The sequence below is a fragment of the Pleurodeles waltl genome, chromosome 6 (genome assembly GCF_031143425.1).
Source record: "Pleurodeles waltl isolate 20211129_DDA chromosome 6, aPleWal1.hap1.20221129, whole genome shotgun sequence".
NCBI lineage: Eukaryota > Metazoa > Chordata > Amphibia > Caudata > Salamandridae > Pleurodeles > Pleurodeles waltl.
Genome location: NC_090445.1, coordinates 704,446,066 through 704,463,443, shown reverse-complemented (window position 1 = coordinate 704,463,443; position 17,378 = coordinate 704,446,066). Strand labels below are relative to the sequence as shown.

The window sequence follows — 17,378 nt, the reverse complement described above, 5'->3', positions numbered from 1 at the left end:
TATGCGCAGTGGAGGCGTCTGGGTGGGGGAGGAGGGTTGTGGGTGTCATTAGGCCAGGGCGCTTTCTGTAGTGTAGCCCTCTCCTTTAGGCATGGCCCTGTGCCCCCGCCCCCCACCTCTGTAGGGTGCCAAGTACAGCTATCCATGGTCCTGCATCACCCATGTGCGCGTTTGTTGTCCCTATACCTGTTGGCCTAGTCAGAAGTACTGAGTAGTGTACCCCGATTGCACGGCTTAGTGCATGAGGCTCCTGTGTCTGTCCTCTCCGCCAACGGTGTTGACAATGCATGCACTCAACCTGTTTTTATTTCTCCCCCCACCCTTTTTCTTTATCTTCTTGTGCATGTGTGCATTAGCATCATCAGGCAGAGGAGATTTGGCATCGGAGCACGAGGGAGCTGCAAGTCACAAGGCCCCGGTGGGCCGTGTTACAGACACCGAGGGCACCAGTGATACGGAGGGCGAGGGGAGCACCACAACGGGGACCGGTGGTGACACCAGCGACACCGACACGTCCTCGGATGGGAGCTCCCTAGCGGTGGCGGCAACATCCGGGCCCCCCGCCTCTACAGGTACAGCCGCCACCCAGCGCACCAGCCCCGCCCTCCCAGCAGCCCCTCAGCCTACGCTCCGTGCCCGTTCGCCCAAGAAGGCGGGCGTCTCCTTCGCCCCAGGCACCTCAGCCCCTGCCCCTGTCACCCCTGCTGCCCTCAGTGAGGAGTTCATTGACCTCTTTCAGACCATCATTGTTGGGCAGACTACCCTTTTGAATGCCATCCAGGGGGTAGAAAGGGAGGTGCATCGGAGCAATGCCTACCTGGAGGGCATTCATTCGGGTCAGGCTGCCCATCAACGATCGTTCAATGCTCTGGCCTCAGCACTGACGGCAGCCATTGTCCCTGTTTCCAGCCTCCCTCTTCTAACTGCCTCCACCCTGTCTCTGTCTCCTGTTCCTCAGCCTATCCCATCCACACCATCAGACCAGCCTGCACACACCTCAACACCCAAGGGCAGCTCATCCAGACACAAGCACCACAGATCCCACAAACACTCACCCAAGCAACATCCAGATGCAGACATACCAACAGTCACTACCACCTCTGTGTCCCCCTCCTCCTCGTCTCCCTCCTCCCTCCCTGTGACGTCTACACTCACACCTGCATGCACACCACCATCAGCCAGTGCTTCCATCACCAGCACACCCTCCACTACAGTCCGCACACGTGCAGTCACCACCCCCACTGCCATTTACACGTCCCCTGTGTCCTCTCCCACTGTGTCTGTCACCCCCTCTTCCAAGACACACAAACGCAGGCAGCCACCCACCCAACAGCCATCCACTTCACGACAGCCTACGTCACAATCACCTGCACCCAAAGACAGCACACCTGACTCTCCTACAACCACATCCTCTTCCTCCACTCCCATCACCACTACTCCCACCCTTTACCTTGGTCCTAAAAAAGTTTACCTCTCCAATCTTAACCTCTTTCCCTCCCCTGACCCACCCCCTCCATCTGCTAAGAGTCCCAAGAGCACCTCAGCCACCACCAGCCCAGCTTTGAGTGTCACTGTGGTGCATGGGTTCTGGAGTCCACCCTTTGGCAGCAGTGACACTTCTATCAGCAGCAAGGGGACAGCCAGCCCCCCCCCAGGCAAGAGGACCCGGAAAGTCACGGGCCGCCGTGAGAGGACTGACACGGCTGCCCCCCAAGGAACAAAGTTCGGCCACTTCACCTGCCACAATATCCAGGGGAGGCAAGGGCCAGAGAGCGTCTTCTAAGGAGCGAAAGGGCAGCAGGGCGGAGAAGTCAGCCAGCAGGAGCGCGGAGCAGGAGGGCCCCACAAGCCCCATCCCGGCTGTAAGGGAGGACACCAAAGGGCCCAGGACTCCGTCACCGAAGGGTCCTGCAACTGCACGGTCGGAGGGCGACTGAGCAGGGAGTCCAGGCCAGGTCTGGCTCCCTTGAATTACTGGACAAGCACTGCTGAACAGGGCCCCGCCGTGCAGAAGAGCACCGCTGAACAGGGCCCCGCCGTGCAGAAGAGCACCGCTGAACAGGGCCCCGCCGTGCAGAAGAGCACCGCTGAACAGGGCCCCGCCGTGCAGAAGTGCACCGCTGAACAGGGCCCCGCCGTCTCAAGCACCGCTCCGCTGGGCCCCGCCGTCTCAAGCACCGCTCCGCTGGGCCCCGCCGTCAAGCACCGCTCCGCTGGGCCCTTCCTGTCAAGCACCGCTCCGCTGGGCCCCGCCGTCAAGCACCGCTCCGCTGGGCCCTTCCTGTCAAGCACTGCTCCGCTGGGCCCCGCCGTCTGAAGCACCGCTCCGCTGGGCCCCGCCGTCAAGCACTACTGGCACAATGACAGTGCCGGATCTGTGTTGAGCTACTGTTCACGGTTCACTGTGCCCACCATGCCTCCTCCTTGACCAGTGGAGACTGTTATCCACCTGATGGACTGTGGCTTTGTACTCCCCAGGATGGCACAGTGGGCAACCCACCCACTGTAGAGACTTGAGAGACTGTGGCTTTGCACTCCCCAGGATGGCACAGTGGGCAACCCACCCACTGTAGAGACTTGAGAGACTGTGGCTTTGCACTCCCCAGGATGGCACAGTGGGCAACCCACCCACTGTAGAGACTTGAGAGACTGTGGCTTTGCACTCCCCAGGATGGCACAGTGGGCAACCCACCCACTGTAGAGACTTGAGAGACTGTGGCTTTGCACTCCCCAGGATGGCACAGTGGGCAAGCCACCCACTGCAGAGACTTGAGAGACTGTGGCTTTGCACTCCCCAGGAAGGAACAATGGGCATGGTGGCCCCTTCGTGGATCTGGCATCGTGGACTCATGTGGCTGTGGTGCCCCCCCTTCACTTCCCCCTGAGGTGCCTGTAGTTTTGTCATCAGATGCCCCTGCAGTGTTCTCTCCAAAGGACTCAGGTCTCCTGTGTGGGCTTTGCCCTTGTGTTGATACACTTTGGCCCACGGACACTTAGAATGTCATTAAATGTGCAGGACTAATTGCCTCGGTTTCTCGATTGAAGAAAATATTTATTTTATTTTTTAAATATTTTTATTGCTATTTGACCATGACTTATCAGAGGCTATTTTTTACATAAATTTTGATTCACAATTTAATTATGTCTTTGCATTTTTCACGGGGGTTTGGGTGGTGTCACTGTGACTTGTTGCTCTGCATTGGTGTGTACATAGTTTGGGGGGGGGTGGGGGTCGCATATGTGTGTGCCGTAATCTTTCCTCCTCCCCCCTCCCCTGTGTCGTAGGTGCAGTACTCACCGTTCTCGTCTGCGCCGGAGTTCGTACTCGTGGTAGATGAGCAGGTAGACGAGAGCAGGTAGGATGTTTAATTTGGGTTCCATGCTGTCCTCCGTCCTCGTGGAGTGCGTAGAGGTGAGCGTTTTCCCGTTCGTAGTCTGTTTCCGCCGTGTTTTTATCGGCGGTGCTCCCGCCCCGGAAAAGGTGGCGGATTGGTGAGTTGTGATAGGGTGGCCGGTACATTGTCTGCCGCCTGTCTGTTGGCGGTGACCGCCGCGCTGTTTGTTTGTACCACCATGGCGGTCGGAGTGTTAATGTGGCGGTCTTTGATGGCGGTTCCCGCCAGGGTCAGAATTCCATTTTTTGGACCGCCAGCCTGTTGGCTGGTTGGCCGCCGCTTTATTACCGACCGCCAGGGTTAGAATCACCCCCTAAGTGTGGTTTTATCACAAAGAGTTATGTACTCAGCTATACCACTTACTTGCCTGAAAAAGCTAGACTCACCAACAACTACTCTACACAGACACAGCAATCACCAGTGATATCCCACTAAAAAGAAAAACAAAAAGAACATTAGAAATAAGACAACACAAATATCATTGTGCACAAATTGAAGGGCAATTTCACATGCCATCCTGCATTTAGTACACAACCTACAAAACTGTCATTCATGCATGGCAACAATACTCATTTGAGGTAAATTGTTTTTTTCTTACCTAAAACATGCAGTTACGCTAACTGCAGGTCATCCACTGCCAAAACCACCGTGAGTCAAAGCAAAGGAAGCAAAAGCTTTGAACTAGAACAAAAAGGAGAAATAAACTGTTATAATCACAAATGCAAATACTTTGCCAGTTGACAAACACCCCGCCACCAAACATTTAGAAAATTTCCCTGGTGTCTAGGCGCTTCTGTCCCCCTTGGGGGCAGATGGGCCTAAAAAACCCGGACGATCTGCCCCAAAGGGGGGGGCAGAAATGGCCAACAGTTATGTTCCGCCTTAGTGACTTCTGCCGTGCAGATGGGCCTAAAATAAAAAGGCCTATCTGCACCCAATGGGGGCATAAATAAGCAACAGTAGTGTGCCCCCTTTGGGGAGTGACCCTTGTCCAAGGGCCTCCCCACACTAAAAAACAAACTGAAAAAAATTCCTGGTGTCTTTGTGGCTTATGTACCCCTTGGGCAGATGGGCCTAAAAATAAAAGGCCAAACTGCCCCTAAGGGGGGCAGAAATTTCCAACAGGTGTGTGCACCCATTGGGGGGCAACCCTTGCCCAAGGGGCAGCCCCCCACACCAAAAGAAAACATACAACAAAATAATCCCTGGTGTCTTTGTGGCTTCTGCCACCACTTTGGGGCAGATGGGCCTTAACAAAATATGCTGATCTGCCCACTTGGGGGGCAGAACTGCCAACAGTGCTGTGCCCCCTTTGGGGGAGGGACCCTTGCCCAAGGTGCCGCCTCACACAAAAAAAAAGCATAAACAATCCTTGGCGTCATTGTGACTTCTGCCTCCTTTTGGGGGCAGATCGGCCTATTTTTTTAAGGTACATTTGCCCCCATGGCGTGCAACATTAAATCCCCCTAAGGGGAGCGACCCTTGCCCAAGGGGCCGCTCCCCCCCAAATGAAATTTACAAAAATAAACTTTGTGGTGTCTATCGGGCATTCCTGCTGTCAGATCGCAGTGCAATCGGGCAGCAGGAATGTTGAAAGAGACATTGAGGGAAAGCAAAGGCCTTTCCTTTCCCCTTATGCCCCTTTTACAGAAAATCCTCCTCGGCCGCAGGAGATACTCACCTGTTTCTACCTCGTCGCTCTGGAAGCAAATGGCTTCTAGCGCGAGGGCGCCCTCTAATGGTGTCAGTGCACGATCGTGCGCTGATGTCATTAGATGGGGTGGGGGTGGAAGGGAAAGCTATTTCCCTTCCATGCCTTCCCAGGGGAGGAGAGTGGCAGGCCCACAGGGGACCGCTAGTGTTCCCCCCATGGTCCGGGTCTAGGATGTAACTGTTACGTCCTTGGCACCTGAGCGGTGCATCCGAGGACGTAACCGGTGCATCCTCTGCACCCAAGTGATTGATTAATAGGTTGCTGCGACTGTCTGTGTGACCTGATGGCCTGAGGATATGGGCTGACTGATATAAAAGTGCTTCTGCTGTAAACTCCAGCTAAGCCTCCATCAGCAGAAATCTTGTATTTGTCCTCTCCGAAAAGGGCGGAGAAACTGAAAAATGGGCAGACACAATCTGCAACTTCCAAAAGAAGCCTTAATGGGTTTATATGTTAACATTCATGGTATAAGCCTGGATGGCCAAATTTGAAAAATAATTTTAATTTATGAGCTATACAATAATACATTGTAATTTTAACATTAAAATAACCTATCTCCTGAAATGAAGTTGTTTTTCTTCATCAACAGTCGTGTAAAGTGATTTTCATTAAAAAAAAAGATGTGAAACTTTGAGGTGATAATTTTTTCTGCAAATTGTGGCCCAAATTTAAGAGGGCCTAGTGCAAACGATCGCCAGATTAGCGTAATTATTCTTTACGCTAATGTGGCGATAGGGTGGCAAAAACACTGCACCATATTCACAAAGTGGCTCAATGCTTGCATTGCACCACTTTGTAAACCCTTGCTCCACTTTCTGCCTGTGCCAGGCATAATGTATGCAAGGGGGGCGTTCCCCCAATAGTGAGCCCAAATAAATGACGCAGTGTAATCTGAGATTCCATTGCACCATTTTTTGCTGCATTTCTGATGCTTGCATAGAGCAGGCGTTAAAAGGAGGCACAACGTTAATTATAATGGGCCTCCACGTACAATGCTGGATTAGCGCCAACATTTTTGCGCTACTCTTGCAAAGTACAATAGCGTAAAAAATTATGACGCTATTGCCCATGACCTGAGCCATTGTATGCCATATGTTAAATACGACGCACACATGGTGGCGAAGGGGGTACAATGGGCCGCAAGAAACATGGGGCTTCATCACATGAAGCTCCATTTTTCTTAAATCTGGGCCTATGTGTTCACAGCCTCAAGGGAATTGAAATAGACATTTAAATGGGTAGGAAACAGCTTGAAAAATGTCGAGATTGGATGTGGGACATAGACTATTCACTCCTAACAAAACTTTAACAGATAGTGCAAAATGAAAGCAACTTTACCTTCATTAAGTGGCAAAGTCCAAATAATGTAAATGTTACACTTGAAAACAGAAAGAGCGTTTGTGACCACAATTTGCAAAAATATAACCCGCCACTATGGCTTCTGCAAAACGGATGTATCGGCTCAGTTCTGTTTCCTACGTAAACAGTCCACAATAACTTTATATTTCTGGGAAATTTCCGTTCTTTTAAAGGCATATTCATGACAAATACATGATTTCAATGAACAAAAATAGCTTTTTTTATGAAGCAAGGCAAGACACACAATCCCCTCCTATGGAATGTGCTCTAGGCTCTCTCTACACAAAGGATAACTTGTTCTTTCAAATATGAAAGAAAAAACAAAACAATGCATGGCCCATTTTTTATCCATTCTTCGTACAGAATAAAAGGATTTTAAACTAATGTCTGGACACGACCTAAATTTTCTGTGCCTCACTAATGTCCTTTTCTCACTCCCATGACCTGCCTACAAACCCCAGGAGAGACTCCGTGCTTTTGTTCCCTTATTCAAAACAGTATTTACTTGTCAGTTACTTTTCATATGTAAAGACAAAAGCAATATTGTATAAAAACAATACTGTTATTGAGTTTTTCTTGTTATTATTGGTACTATCATTGTAATGAATAATAAGGTCTGTATAAAAGTATGACACCCTCTAACGTTTAACATGAGGAACTCTAACAAAATCATTTCAATGCTACGGGTGATACAGTAAAGGAAGGGGAGAAACACACACCCTCTGTAATATGCAGTAGAAACTAAACACACCCCATGAGCATCTGCGGAGCTTATTATCCTCTTAGCTGCCATCTAGTTATGGAATTGACCTCAAAACAAAAGCACAAATAGAATGTGTCTGACTATGGCCCTCATTATGACATTGGCGGTGAGTGATAAAGTGGTGCAAATACCGCCAACAGGCTGGCGGTAATACCACCAAAGGCTTGCGGTAATTACTGCCGAACTATGACCATGACGGTGAGAACTCCCATAGACAGCCAATGTACCACACTAACTGCCAGGGCGTTAGCACCACTGACCACGGCGGTAGCCATCGCCAGCCAGACGGAAGACAAAGTACAGCCGACCATATCATGACACAGAAAACCACCACGATTTCTGGGGCAGTACCAGCGCCATCAAAAGCCTGGTGTACCCACAAGACAGAAGACCAAAGACTTACCACCAGCCAGGCGGAAGACAAAGTACCACCGACCATATCATGACACAGAAAACCACCACGATTTCCGGGGCAGTACCAGCGCCATCAAAATCCTGGTGTAACCACATGACAGAAGACCAAAGACTTACCATCGGAGACACAGAGAAGGACAAAGCAGCCATGGAACCGGAACTGCAGGTCTTCCCCATGCTCATCTACACCATGCTCCACCTGGAACACCAATGCCGACAAAGACAACGGTGAGTACAGCTGCTTAACACACAAGGGAGGGAGGGAGGAAAAGGAGAGTGACACACACATATGCACAACACACACCAGACACACATACACACCATACACACAACCAGCTGCAGACAAACAACAATGGCACATAACACACGGCATAATAATGCAAGGACAACAAGAATGCAGTAATGAGAATGTATTCATTGTGATCAGCTACCAAATGAACCAATTGTACAAAAAACAGATATGTACAAATGTACACAAAGGTCCAATGGCCAGTCCAAAGTACTAAGGGCCCACATGGCCACAGGGCACAGTCCAAGGCCCAACTCGAATCCTGAAATAATCAGGATAGAACTCTGCAGGGACATCAGTTTGCAAGTGAACAGGCACCTCAGGGAGATGGGGGTGGGGGGCATCTCAGCCTAATACGGGAACATGTCCACTGCTTCTGGAGGGGGCTCCATGCCCATTTCTCTCTGCTGGAGAGTGCAAGGTCACAGTCTCTCAGGTAGATAACATGCTCACTGCTTCTGGAGGGGGCTCCATGCCTAGTTCTCTCTGCTGGGAAGTGCAAGGTCACAGTCTCTCAGGTGGCTGACTTGCTGTGAGAAAGTAGCCTCTTTCTAGCATGGTTACCTCCACTTTTGGCCTGTTTGTGAGTGTGTGTCAGTATGTTTTTACTGTCTCACTGGGATCTTGCTTGCCAGGACCTCAGTGCTCATAGTGAAAACTGTATTTGTCAGTGTGTTTTGCCTGTGTCACTGGGATCCTGCTGGTCAGAACGCCAGTGCTCATAAGTTGTGGCCTAATGTGTGTATTGTCAGTAGTGCTTAACTGTGTCACTGAAGTTCTGCTAACCAGAACTTGCATGCCTATGCTCTCTCTAATTCCAAACTAGTCACTATAGTTTAGTGACTTCATTTACCAATTCCAATTGGCACACTGGACAACGCTTATAAGTCCCTAGTATATGGTACCTAGGTACCCAGGGCATTGGGGTTCCAGGAGAACCTTATGGGCTGCAGCATTTCTTTTGCCATCCCTAAGGAGCTCAGACAAACCCTTTTACAGGACTGCCATTTCACCCTGCGTGAAATAGTGCACACACTATTTCACAGCCATTTTCACTGCACTTAAGTAACTTATAAGTCACCTATATGTCTAACCTTTATTTACTGAAGGCTAGGTGCAAATATACTAAGTGTGAGGGCACACTTGAACCAGCACAGGTGACCCACACTGTCCAGGGCCAAATCCCTGGACATCTTTAGTGTGGGGATGCCATTACACATGTGCACTACATAGAGGTCAATACCTATATGTAGCTTCACAATGGTAACTTCGAACACGGCCACGTAAGGTGTCTAAGATCATGGAATTGTCCCCCCATTCCAAATCTGGTATTGGGGAGCCACTTCCATGCATCCTGGGGGCTCCACCATGGACCCCCAGTACTGCCAAACCAGCTGTCGGAGGCTTGCACTGCAGCTACAGATGCTGCCATCTAACAGATAGGGTTCTGCCCTCCTAGGGTCTGAGCAGCTCAATCCCATGAAGGCAGAACAAAGCATTCCCTTTGGGAAGAGGGTGTTACACCCTCTCCCTTTGGAAATGGGTGTTACAGGCTTGGGAGGGGTAGCCTCCCAGAGCCTCTGGAAATGCTTTGAAGGGCACAGATGGTGCCCTCCTTGTATAAGCCAGTCTGCAACTGTTCAGGGACCCCCAGTCCCTGCTCTGGCGTGATACTAGACAAAGGAAAGAGCTCCTCCAGTGTGTCCCAGACTTCAGCCATCTTGTTTTCCAAGGTGTGGGAACACTCTGGAGGCCTCTGAGTGGCCAGTGCCAGAAGTTGACATCAGAGACCCCTCCTGATAGACATATTTAGGGTCTCTCCTCTTGGTTTCTCTTCAGATTCTGCTTGCAAGTTTCCATCAGGAATTCTCTGCAACCACTGCTTCATCCTCTGACCTCGGACCAAATGCAGACTGCTCCAGGAACCGATGTAACTGCAACAAAGTATCCAGAAGGGCTACTTGGACTCTGCAACTTCAGCTCCAGCCAGCAACTGCACAAATTTCCATGGTGTGCATGCTCTGGGTACTCCCTGTCTTCACCCTGCAACAGAAGGACCGAAGAAATCTGCCGTGGAGTGAAGGAGTCACTTCCCTGCTCCAATAGGCACCTTCTAAGACGACGACCTGTTCTCTTGGACTCCTCTTCCAGCGACAAGTGTGCTCCTTAGAACACAGGTGGTAGACCCCTTTGACACAGACTGTCCTAAGGTCCAGCTGTCCGAATTTGTAGGAGGTAGGAGCTTACCTTCCCCGTTTGTGACAGTACCCCGTGCACCTCGTCATTTTCACTTGCTGGGGCCTCTGTGCACTATTTGCAAGAATCCTTCATGCACAGCCTGGCCCAGGTCCCCAGCACTCCATCATGGGACGCTCAACTCGCTGAGTTGTTCTTCGGCAGCGTGGGACCTTCTTTTGTAGTGCTGCAGCAATGGCAATTTGCACCTTCTTTGTCCCCATGTCCTGGGACCTCCGTGGGTGCTGCCCGGTTGTCTGTGGGTTCCCTCCAGTGCTGGGAGCCCCCTCTGCCTCCACAGTCTGAGTTGAGGCCCCCAGGTCCCTCCTGGGCCCAGGCAGCTCCATTTTTACACAAACCGCAACATTGCTTGAACCAAGGCTTGTTGGACGTATCTAGCACTGCAATTCACCTGCATCCAACATCTCCACGTGGGACATCCTTTGGATTATGCAGGAACCCACAGCCATCGTCTTTGGGGCTCTTCTGAGGACTTCTTCCAACCGGAGAATCCTCTTTTGCACCATCTTCTAGGTTGGCAGGGGCTCCTTTCCTTCCTGGAATCTTCTGAGACTTCTGGACTTGGTCTCCTCTCTTCACAGGTCTTCAGGTCCAGGAATCCACCAATTGTTGCTTGCAGTCTTGCTTGGTTATTGCAATAACTCTAATCATGATTTGTAGTGTGTCCTGAGGAAACTTGCAGTACTTTACTCCTACTTTCCTGGGCTCTGGGGTGAGGTATTTTACTCACCTTTGTGGTTTTCTTACACTCCCAGCGACTCTCAACAACTTGTGATTCACATTCCACTTTTTTAGTATATGGTTTGTGTTGCCCATAGGCCTATTTCTTCCCATTACATTCTATGGTATTTTCTATTGTTTGCACTATCCCATGACTATTTACATACCTGATTTTGGTGTCTAGTGTATATATTGTGTATAGTACATAACTCCAGAAGAAGTATTGCCTCTAAGATGTTTGTGGTCTTGTGTCACTAAAATAAAGTACCTTTTTTTTTTGGTAACCCTGACTATTGTCTTTTATTGTGTATAAGTACTGTGTAACTATAGTGGTATTGCAAGAGCTTTGCATGTCTCCTAGTTCAGCCTAAGCTGCTCTGCTACAGCTACCTCTATCAGCCTAAGCTGCTAGAACACTACTACATTTCACTAATAAGGGATAACGTGACTTGGTATAAGGTGTAAGTACCTAAGGTACCCACTACGAACCAGGCCAGCCTCCTACACTTGCCCACTGGTTCTGGAGGGGGCTCCATGTCCATTTTTCTCTGCAAGGGAGTGCAAGGGCGCAGCCTGTCAGGTGGGAACATGTCCACTGCTTCTGGAGGGGGCTTCTTGCCCACTTCTCTCTGCTGGGGAGTGCACGATCACAGTCTCTCAGGTGTGGAACATGCCCACTGCTTCTGGAGGGGGCCCTTGTACAGCAGTACCTGGAGGGTGGCCTACATGCCCTCTGCTGGTGGTGAGGGCTTCACTGTGTCATCTTGATGTGAAGGCTGCACTATGTCAGCAGATGAAGGTGCCTCTTGGGCAGCCTCTGCTGGAGGTGAGGGCTGCACTGTCTCAGCAGGTGAAAGTGCCTCCTGGGCAGGCTCTGCAGGACGAAGTGGCTGTACTTCCTCAGCTGGTAGTGAGGGCTCCATGACCACTGGTGGTAGTGGTGGTGGTGTCACCCTGACAGCCTCTGCTGGAGGTGAGGGATGCACTGGGTCAGTAGGTGAAGGTGCCTCCTGGGCAGCCGCTGCTGGAGATGAGGACTCATCTGTCTCAGCAGGTGAAGGTGCCTCCTGGGCATCCTCCGCACGAGGAGAAGGCTGCACTTCCTCAGCTCGTGGTGAGGGCTCCATGGCCACTTGTGGTGGTGGTGTCACCCTGACAGCCTCTGCTGGAGGTGAGGGATTCTTCCCCTTCATGGCAGGAGGTGTGGGATCCATGGCCTTCCTGGCAGGGGTTGAGGGCATCTTCCCCTTCATGGGAAGATGTGCGGGCTCCTTAGCCTTCCTGGCAGGAGTCGAGGGCTTCTTCCCCTTCATGGGAGGAGGTGCGGGCTCCTTCCCCTTCATGGAAAGAAGTGTGGGATCCTTAACCTTCCAAGATGGTAGAGTGGGATCCTTCACTGTCTTACCACCACGACTAGGAGGTGCCTCCACTGTCCGCGTGTACTGTTTGGATGAGGTGCTTGGCTGAGTCGTTTGGGACCCTGCTCTTAGGGCAGGACAGGGGGAGGGGGATGGAAGAGGTCAAGTTTGGTATGGAAAAGCTTCTTAGGGATGGTGGGGCATGACGATGGAGTAGGGATGGGAGTGGAGGTTGAGGGAGTGGTTGTTGGAGGTGCATGTCTGCTGGGCGTGGTGCAGGTGAATGGGCAGTGTGCTGATGTGAGATGGATGGCTGTTGGGTGTCGGAGTGCTTATGTTTGTGTCATTTAGGAGGGGGGACAGACAGGGGATGCGTGGATGGATGTAGTGGAGGTGTCTGCTAGTGAGGTGTGTGTGTTGCTTGGTGTGGTGATGCCAGTGGTGGATGTTGATGCAGTGCATGCAGGTGTGAGTGTGGATGTGACTGTGTGGGAGGTGGAGGAGGGGGAGACAATGGAGGCAGTGGATGTGGTTGTATCTGCAACTGACTGGTGTTTGCTTGAGTGCTTGTGGGATGAAGTGTGGTGCCTCTGTTTGACTGGGCCTCTCATATGTTTTTTATCTTGTGTGCATGCTCATCTGTATGTGTGCATGGGATGTGTGCATGGTGTGGAGGAGACTGGGACTGGATAGTGGTAGTTGGAAGAGGGGCAGTAGGAACAGGGACAATGGCTGCAATCAGAGAGGATGCCAGAGCCTGAATCGATCTCTGTTGGGCCGCCAGTCCACTGTGCATGCCCTACAGGAATGCATTGCATTGCTGCATCTGGGATGCCAGCCCCTGGATGGCATTCACAGTGGTTGACTGCCCTACAGAGATGGACCTCAGGAGGTCAATAGCCTCCTCACTCAGGGCAGCAGGACTCATTGGGGCACGGCCTGAGGTGCCTGGGGCGAAGGAGATGCCTACCCTCCTGGGTGAGCGGGCACGGGCAACTCGCTGATTGGATATTGGGAAGGCAGTGCTGGTATGGGGGTGGCAGCTGTACCTGAAGCTTGGGTGGTCACAGAGGTATCCGCCACCACCAGAGAGCTTCCATCTGAGGAGGTATCAGAGTCTGTGTTGTCACCTCATGTCTCTACTGTGGTGCTCCCCTCGCCCTCCGTTCCACTGGTTCCCTCAGCGTCTGTAGACTCTGCCTCCAAGGTCCTGTGGGATGCAGTTCCCACTGTCGCTGGTGCATCTGCTCCTCCACCAGATGATGCTGATGCACACATGGACAGTATGACAGAAGAAAAAAAGGAGAGAGAGAGAAAGGAAACACTGGGTCAATTACTGCAACAACACAAGAGTTGGCATATGTAGGAAAGTACCATCTTGCCTGGCTTGTTACCCCCATTTTTACTTGTGTGTCAGTTTCTTTTTGCCTGTCTCACTGGGATCCTGCTAGCCAGGACCCCAGTGCTCATAGTCGTGGCCTGAATGTGTGTTCCCGGACTACTGCCTTACTGTGTCACTGAGGCTCTTATAATCAGAACTTCAGTGCTTATGCTCTCTCTGCCTTTAAAATTGTCACTGCAGGCTACTGAGCATTTTTACCAATTTGAATTAGAACACTGGAACACTCTTATAATTTCCTAGTATATGGTACCAAGGTACCCAGGGTATTGGGGTTCCAGGAGCTCCCTATGGGCTGCAGCATTTCTGTTGCCACCCATAGGGAGCTCAGACAATTCTTACACAGGACTGCCACTGCAGCCTGAGTGAAATAACGTCCACGTTATTTCACAGCCATTTGACACTGCACTTAAGTAACTTATAAGTCACCTATATGTCTAACCCTCACTTGGTGAAGGTTAGGTGCACAGTTACTAAGTGTGAGGGCATCCTGGCACTAGCCAAGGTACCCCCACATAGTTCAGGGCAATTTCCCCAGACTTTGTAAGTGCGGGGACACCATTACACACGTGTGCTACATATAGGTCAATACCTATATGTAGCTTCACAGTGGTAACTCCGAATATGGCCATGTAACATGTCTAAGATCATGGAATTGTCCCCCCATGACAAATCTGGTATTGGGGTGCCAATCCCATGCATACCCGGGGCTCCACCATGGACCCCGGATATTGCCAAACCAGGACTCTTTGGTATTCACTGCAGCTACCGCTGCTGCCAAACCACAGACGGGCTTCTGCCCTCCTGCGGTCTGGGCAGCCCAGTCCCAGGAAGGCAGAACAAAGAATTTCCTCTGAGAGAGGGTGTTACACCCTCTCCCTTTGGAAACAGGTATTAAGGGTGTGGCCTCCCCCAGCCTCTGGGAATGCTTTGAAGGGCACAGATGATGCCCTTCTTGCATCTGCCAGACCACACCGGTTGAAGGATCCCCCAGTCCCTGCTCTGGTGTGAAACTGGACAAAGGAAAGGGGAGTGACCACTCCCCTGCCCATCACCACGCCAGGGATGGTGCCTAGAGCTCCTCCAGTGTGTCCCAGATCGCTGCCATCTCGAATCCAGAGGTGTGAGGGCACAATGGAGGCCTCTGAGTGGCCAGTGCCAGCAGGTGGTGTCAGAGACCCCTCTTGATAGGGGGGGTTACTGGTCCAAAGAATGTTGTGGTAGCCACTGATTTACCTGTGGACTGCTTACTAGGCAATTATTTGGAGACATCAGCTTGGGCTGAAGTGGAGTTGGAGGCTCATGCAGCAATGCTGGGCATTCCAGGGCATATCTTTGCTCTCACAAGGGCTCGGGCCCAGAAGCAAAGAGGACGGGGAAGCTTGGATCCTGGAACAATGGTCCAAGCACTCTCAAAAGCTAGGGTTAGAAAGGGTAACTCCTTCCCACTATCCCTCCCTCTCCATAGGATTCCCCTTTTGAGGAAGAGGAATCCTCTCCCTGTGCAGAACCTACACCAGATGAGCTGGCAGCAGACACTGCTGAGCTTCTGGGTGCAGGGAGGCCTGGTAGGGAAGAGCTGAGTGTGGCACAGCAGACCTGTCCCACACTAGAGGGATTAAGACAGGAAGCTGTCAAACAGCAGAATGGGGATATCGCTGATAGCCACAAGGTCTAATGGGAAGATAACCCTACTCTACACAGAGTCAAGGGACCCTAAACCTGGAGCTGCCAGGAGATTGGTCATCCCTTTGCAGTATATGGAGTTTCTTCTGACCTTGGCACATGATATTCCTTTGGCTGGGCATTTGGGCCATATAAAAACTTGGGACAGACTTGTTCCATTGTTTCACTGACCTCACATGTCAGAGGACACTAAGTAGTTTTGTCGCTCCTCTGTGACCTGCCAAGCCAGCGGCAAGACTGGTGGCACACCTAAGGCCCCCTTAATTCCACTCCCTGCGGTTGGAGTGCCCTGTGAAAGGGTAGGGGTTGAAATAGTTGCCCCCCTTGACCCTCCAACAGCTTCAGTCATTAGGTTTATCCTTGTGGTAGTGGACCATGCCACTAGGTATCCTGAAGCTATCCCTTTAAGGACCACTACAGCTCCTGCAGTGGCAAAAGCTCTCCTGGGAATCTTTCCATAGTGGGTTTCCTTAAGGAAGTGGGGTCAGACAGAGGTAGTAACTTCATGTCTGCATACCTCAACGCTATGTGGAAGGAGTGTGGTGTAACTTACAAGTTCACTACTCCTTATCATCCCTGACAAATGGTCTGGTTGAGAGGTTTAATAAAACTCTCAAAGCTATGATAATGGGACTCCTTGAAAAACTCAGAAGGAGATGGGATGTCCTGTTGCCATGCCTCCTTTTTGCTTACAGGGAGGTACCCCAAAAATGAGTGGGCTTTAGCCTCTTTGAACTCCTCTCTGGGCACCCAGTAAAAGGCCCCCTTGCTCTTGTAAAGGAGGGTTGGGAACAACCTTTAAAAGCTCCAAAGCAAGACATTGTGGAGTATGTACTTGGCCTAAGATCCAGAATGGCTGAGTACATAAAAAAGGCCAGTAAAAATCTTCAGGCCAGCCAAGAGCTCCAAAAGCAATGGCATGACCAGAAGGCTGTCCTGACCCAGTACCACCCAGGACATAAGGTGTGGGTATTGGAGCCTGTGGCCCCAAGAGCACTCCAGGACAAATGAAGTGGACCCCATCTCATTGTTGAAAAGAACGGTGAGGTCACCTACTTGGTAGACCTGGGCACTGTCAGGAGTCCCCTTAGGGTGCTCCATGACAATCGCCTGAAACCTTACTATGACAGGGCTGACTTAACCCTGCTCATGGCAGCTGATGAGGAGCAGGAAGAAGAGAGTGACCCTTACCTCTTCTCCACCACTAAAGCTAATGACTTAGTGGAGGGAGTGGTGCTTGCAGATTTCTATACTGCTGTACAGAAGGACAACTGTATAAATCTCAAAGCCAATTCTCTGACCTCTTCTCACTGATACCAGGTACAACTACCTGGTGTGAGCACACAATCAACACTGGAGACAGTTTAACTGTCAAAAGTAAGATTTATAGGCAGCCTGACCATGTCAGAGATTGCATAAAACAAGAGGTACAGAAAATGTTGGAGCTGGGAGTGATTGAGCCTTCTGAGAGCCCATGAGCAAGCCCAGTGGTGCTTGCCCCAAAACTTCACACTAAAGATGGTAAAAAGGAAATGAGGTTTTGTGTTGACTATAGAGGATCAAGTAACCAAAACCGATGCTCACCCTATACCCAGGGCAGATGAGCTAATAGATACACTGCCTTCTGTCAAGTATCTAAGCACTTTTGACTTAACTGAAGGGTATTGGCAGATTAGGTTGTCAGAAGATGCTAAACCTAAAACAGCATTTTCCATCATTGGAGGGCACTATCAGTTCACTGTTCTGCCCTTTGGTTTAAAAAATGCACCTACCACTTTTCAGAGGTTGGTGAATACAGTCCTGCAAGGTTTGGAAGCTTTTAGTGCAGCATATCTAGATGATATAGCTCCACCTGGCATGAGCACCTGGTCCACCTATGGGAAGTTTTCGAGGCCCTGCAAAATGCTCAATATCAAGGCTTCAAAGTACTTGATAGGGCAGGGGAAAGTGGTTTATCTGGGCCACCTGGTAGGTGGGGAACAGATTGCACCACTGCAGGGGAAGATCCAGACCATTATGGAATGG

The 17,378-nt window shown here is 50.8% G+C and overlaps 1 protein-coding gene across 1 annotated transcript; it reads right to left on the bottom strand.

Annotated features, from left to right (window-relative positions):
• Nucleotides 1–11,632: 11,632 nt before the first annotated feature.
• Nucleotides 11,633–12,223, bottom strand: LOC138301690 (uncharacterized). Its single transcript, XM_069242206.1, has one exon. The coding sequence runs from the start codon at nucleotides 12,221–12,223 to the stop codon at nucleotides 11,633–11,635; it is 591 nt and encodes a 196-aa protein (XP_069098307.1).
• Nucleotides 12,224–17,378: the final 5,155 nt, after the last annotated feature.

What these genes read in the sequence shown, in the direction of transcription:
- LOC138301690 (XM_069242206.1), bottom strand. Translation starts at nt 12,223, where the DNA reads ATGAAGGGGAAGAAGCCCTCGACTCCTGCCAGGAAGGCTAAGGAGCCC.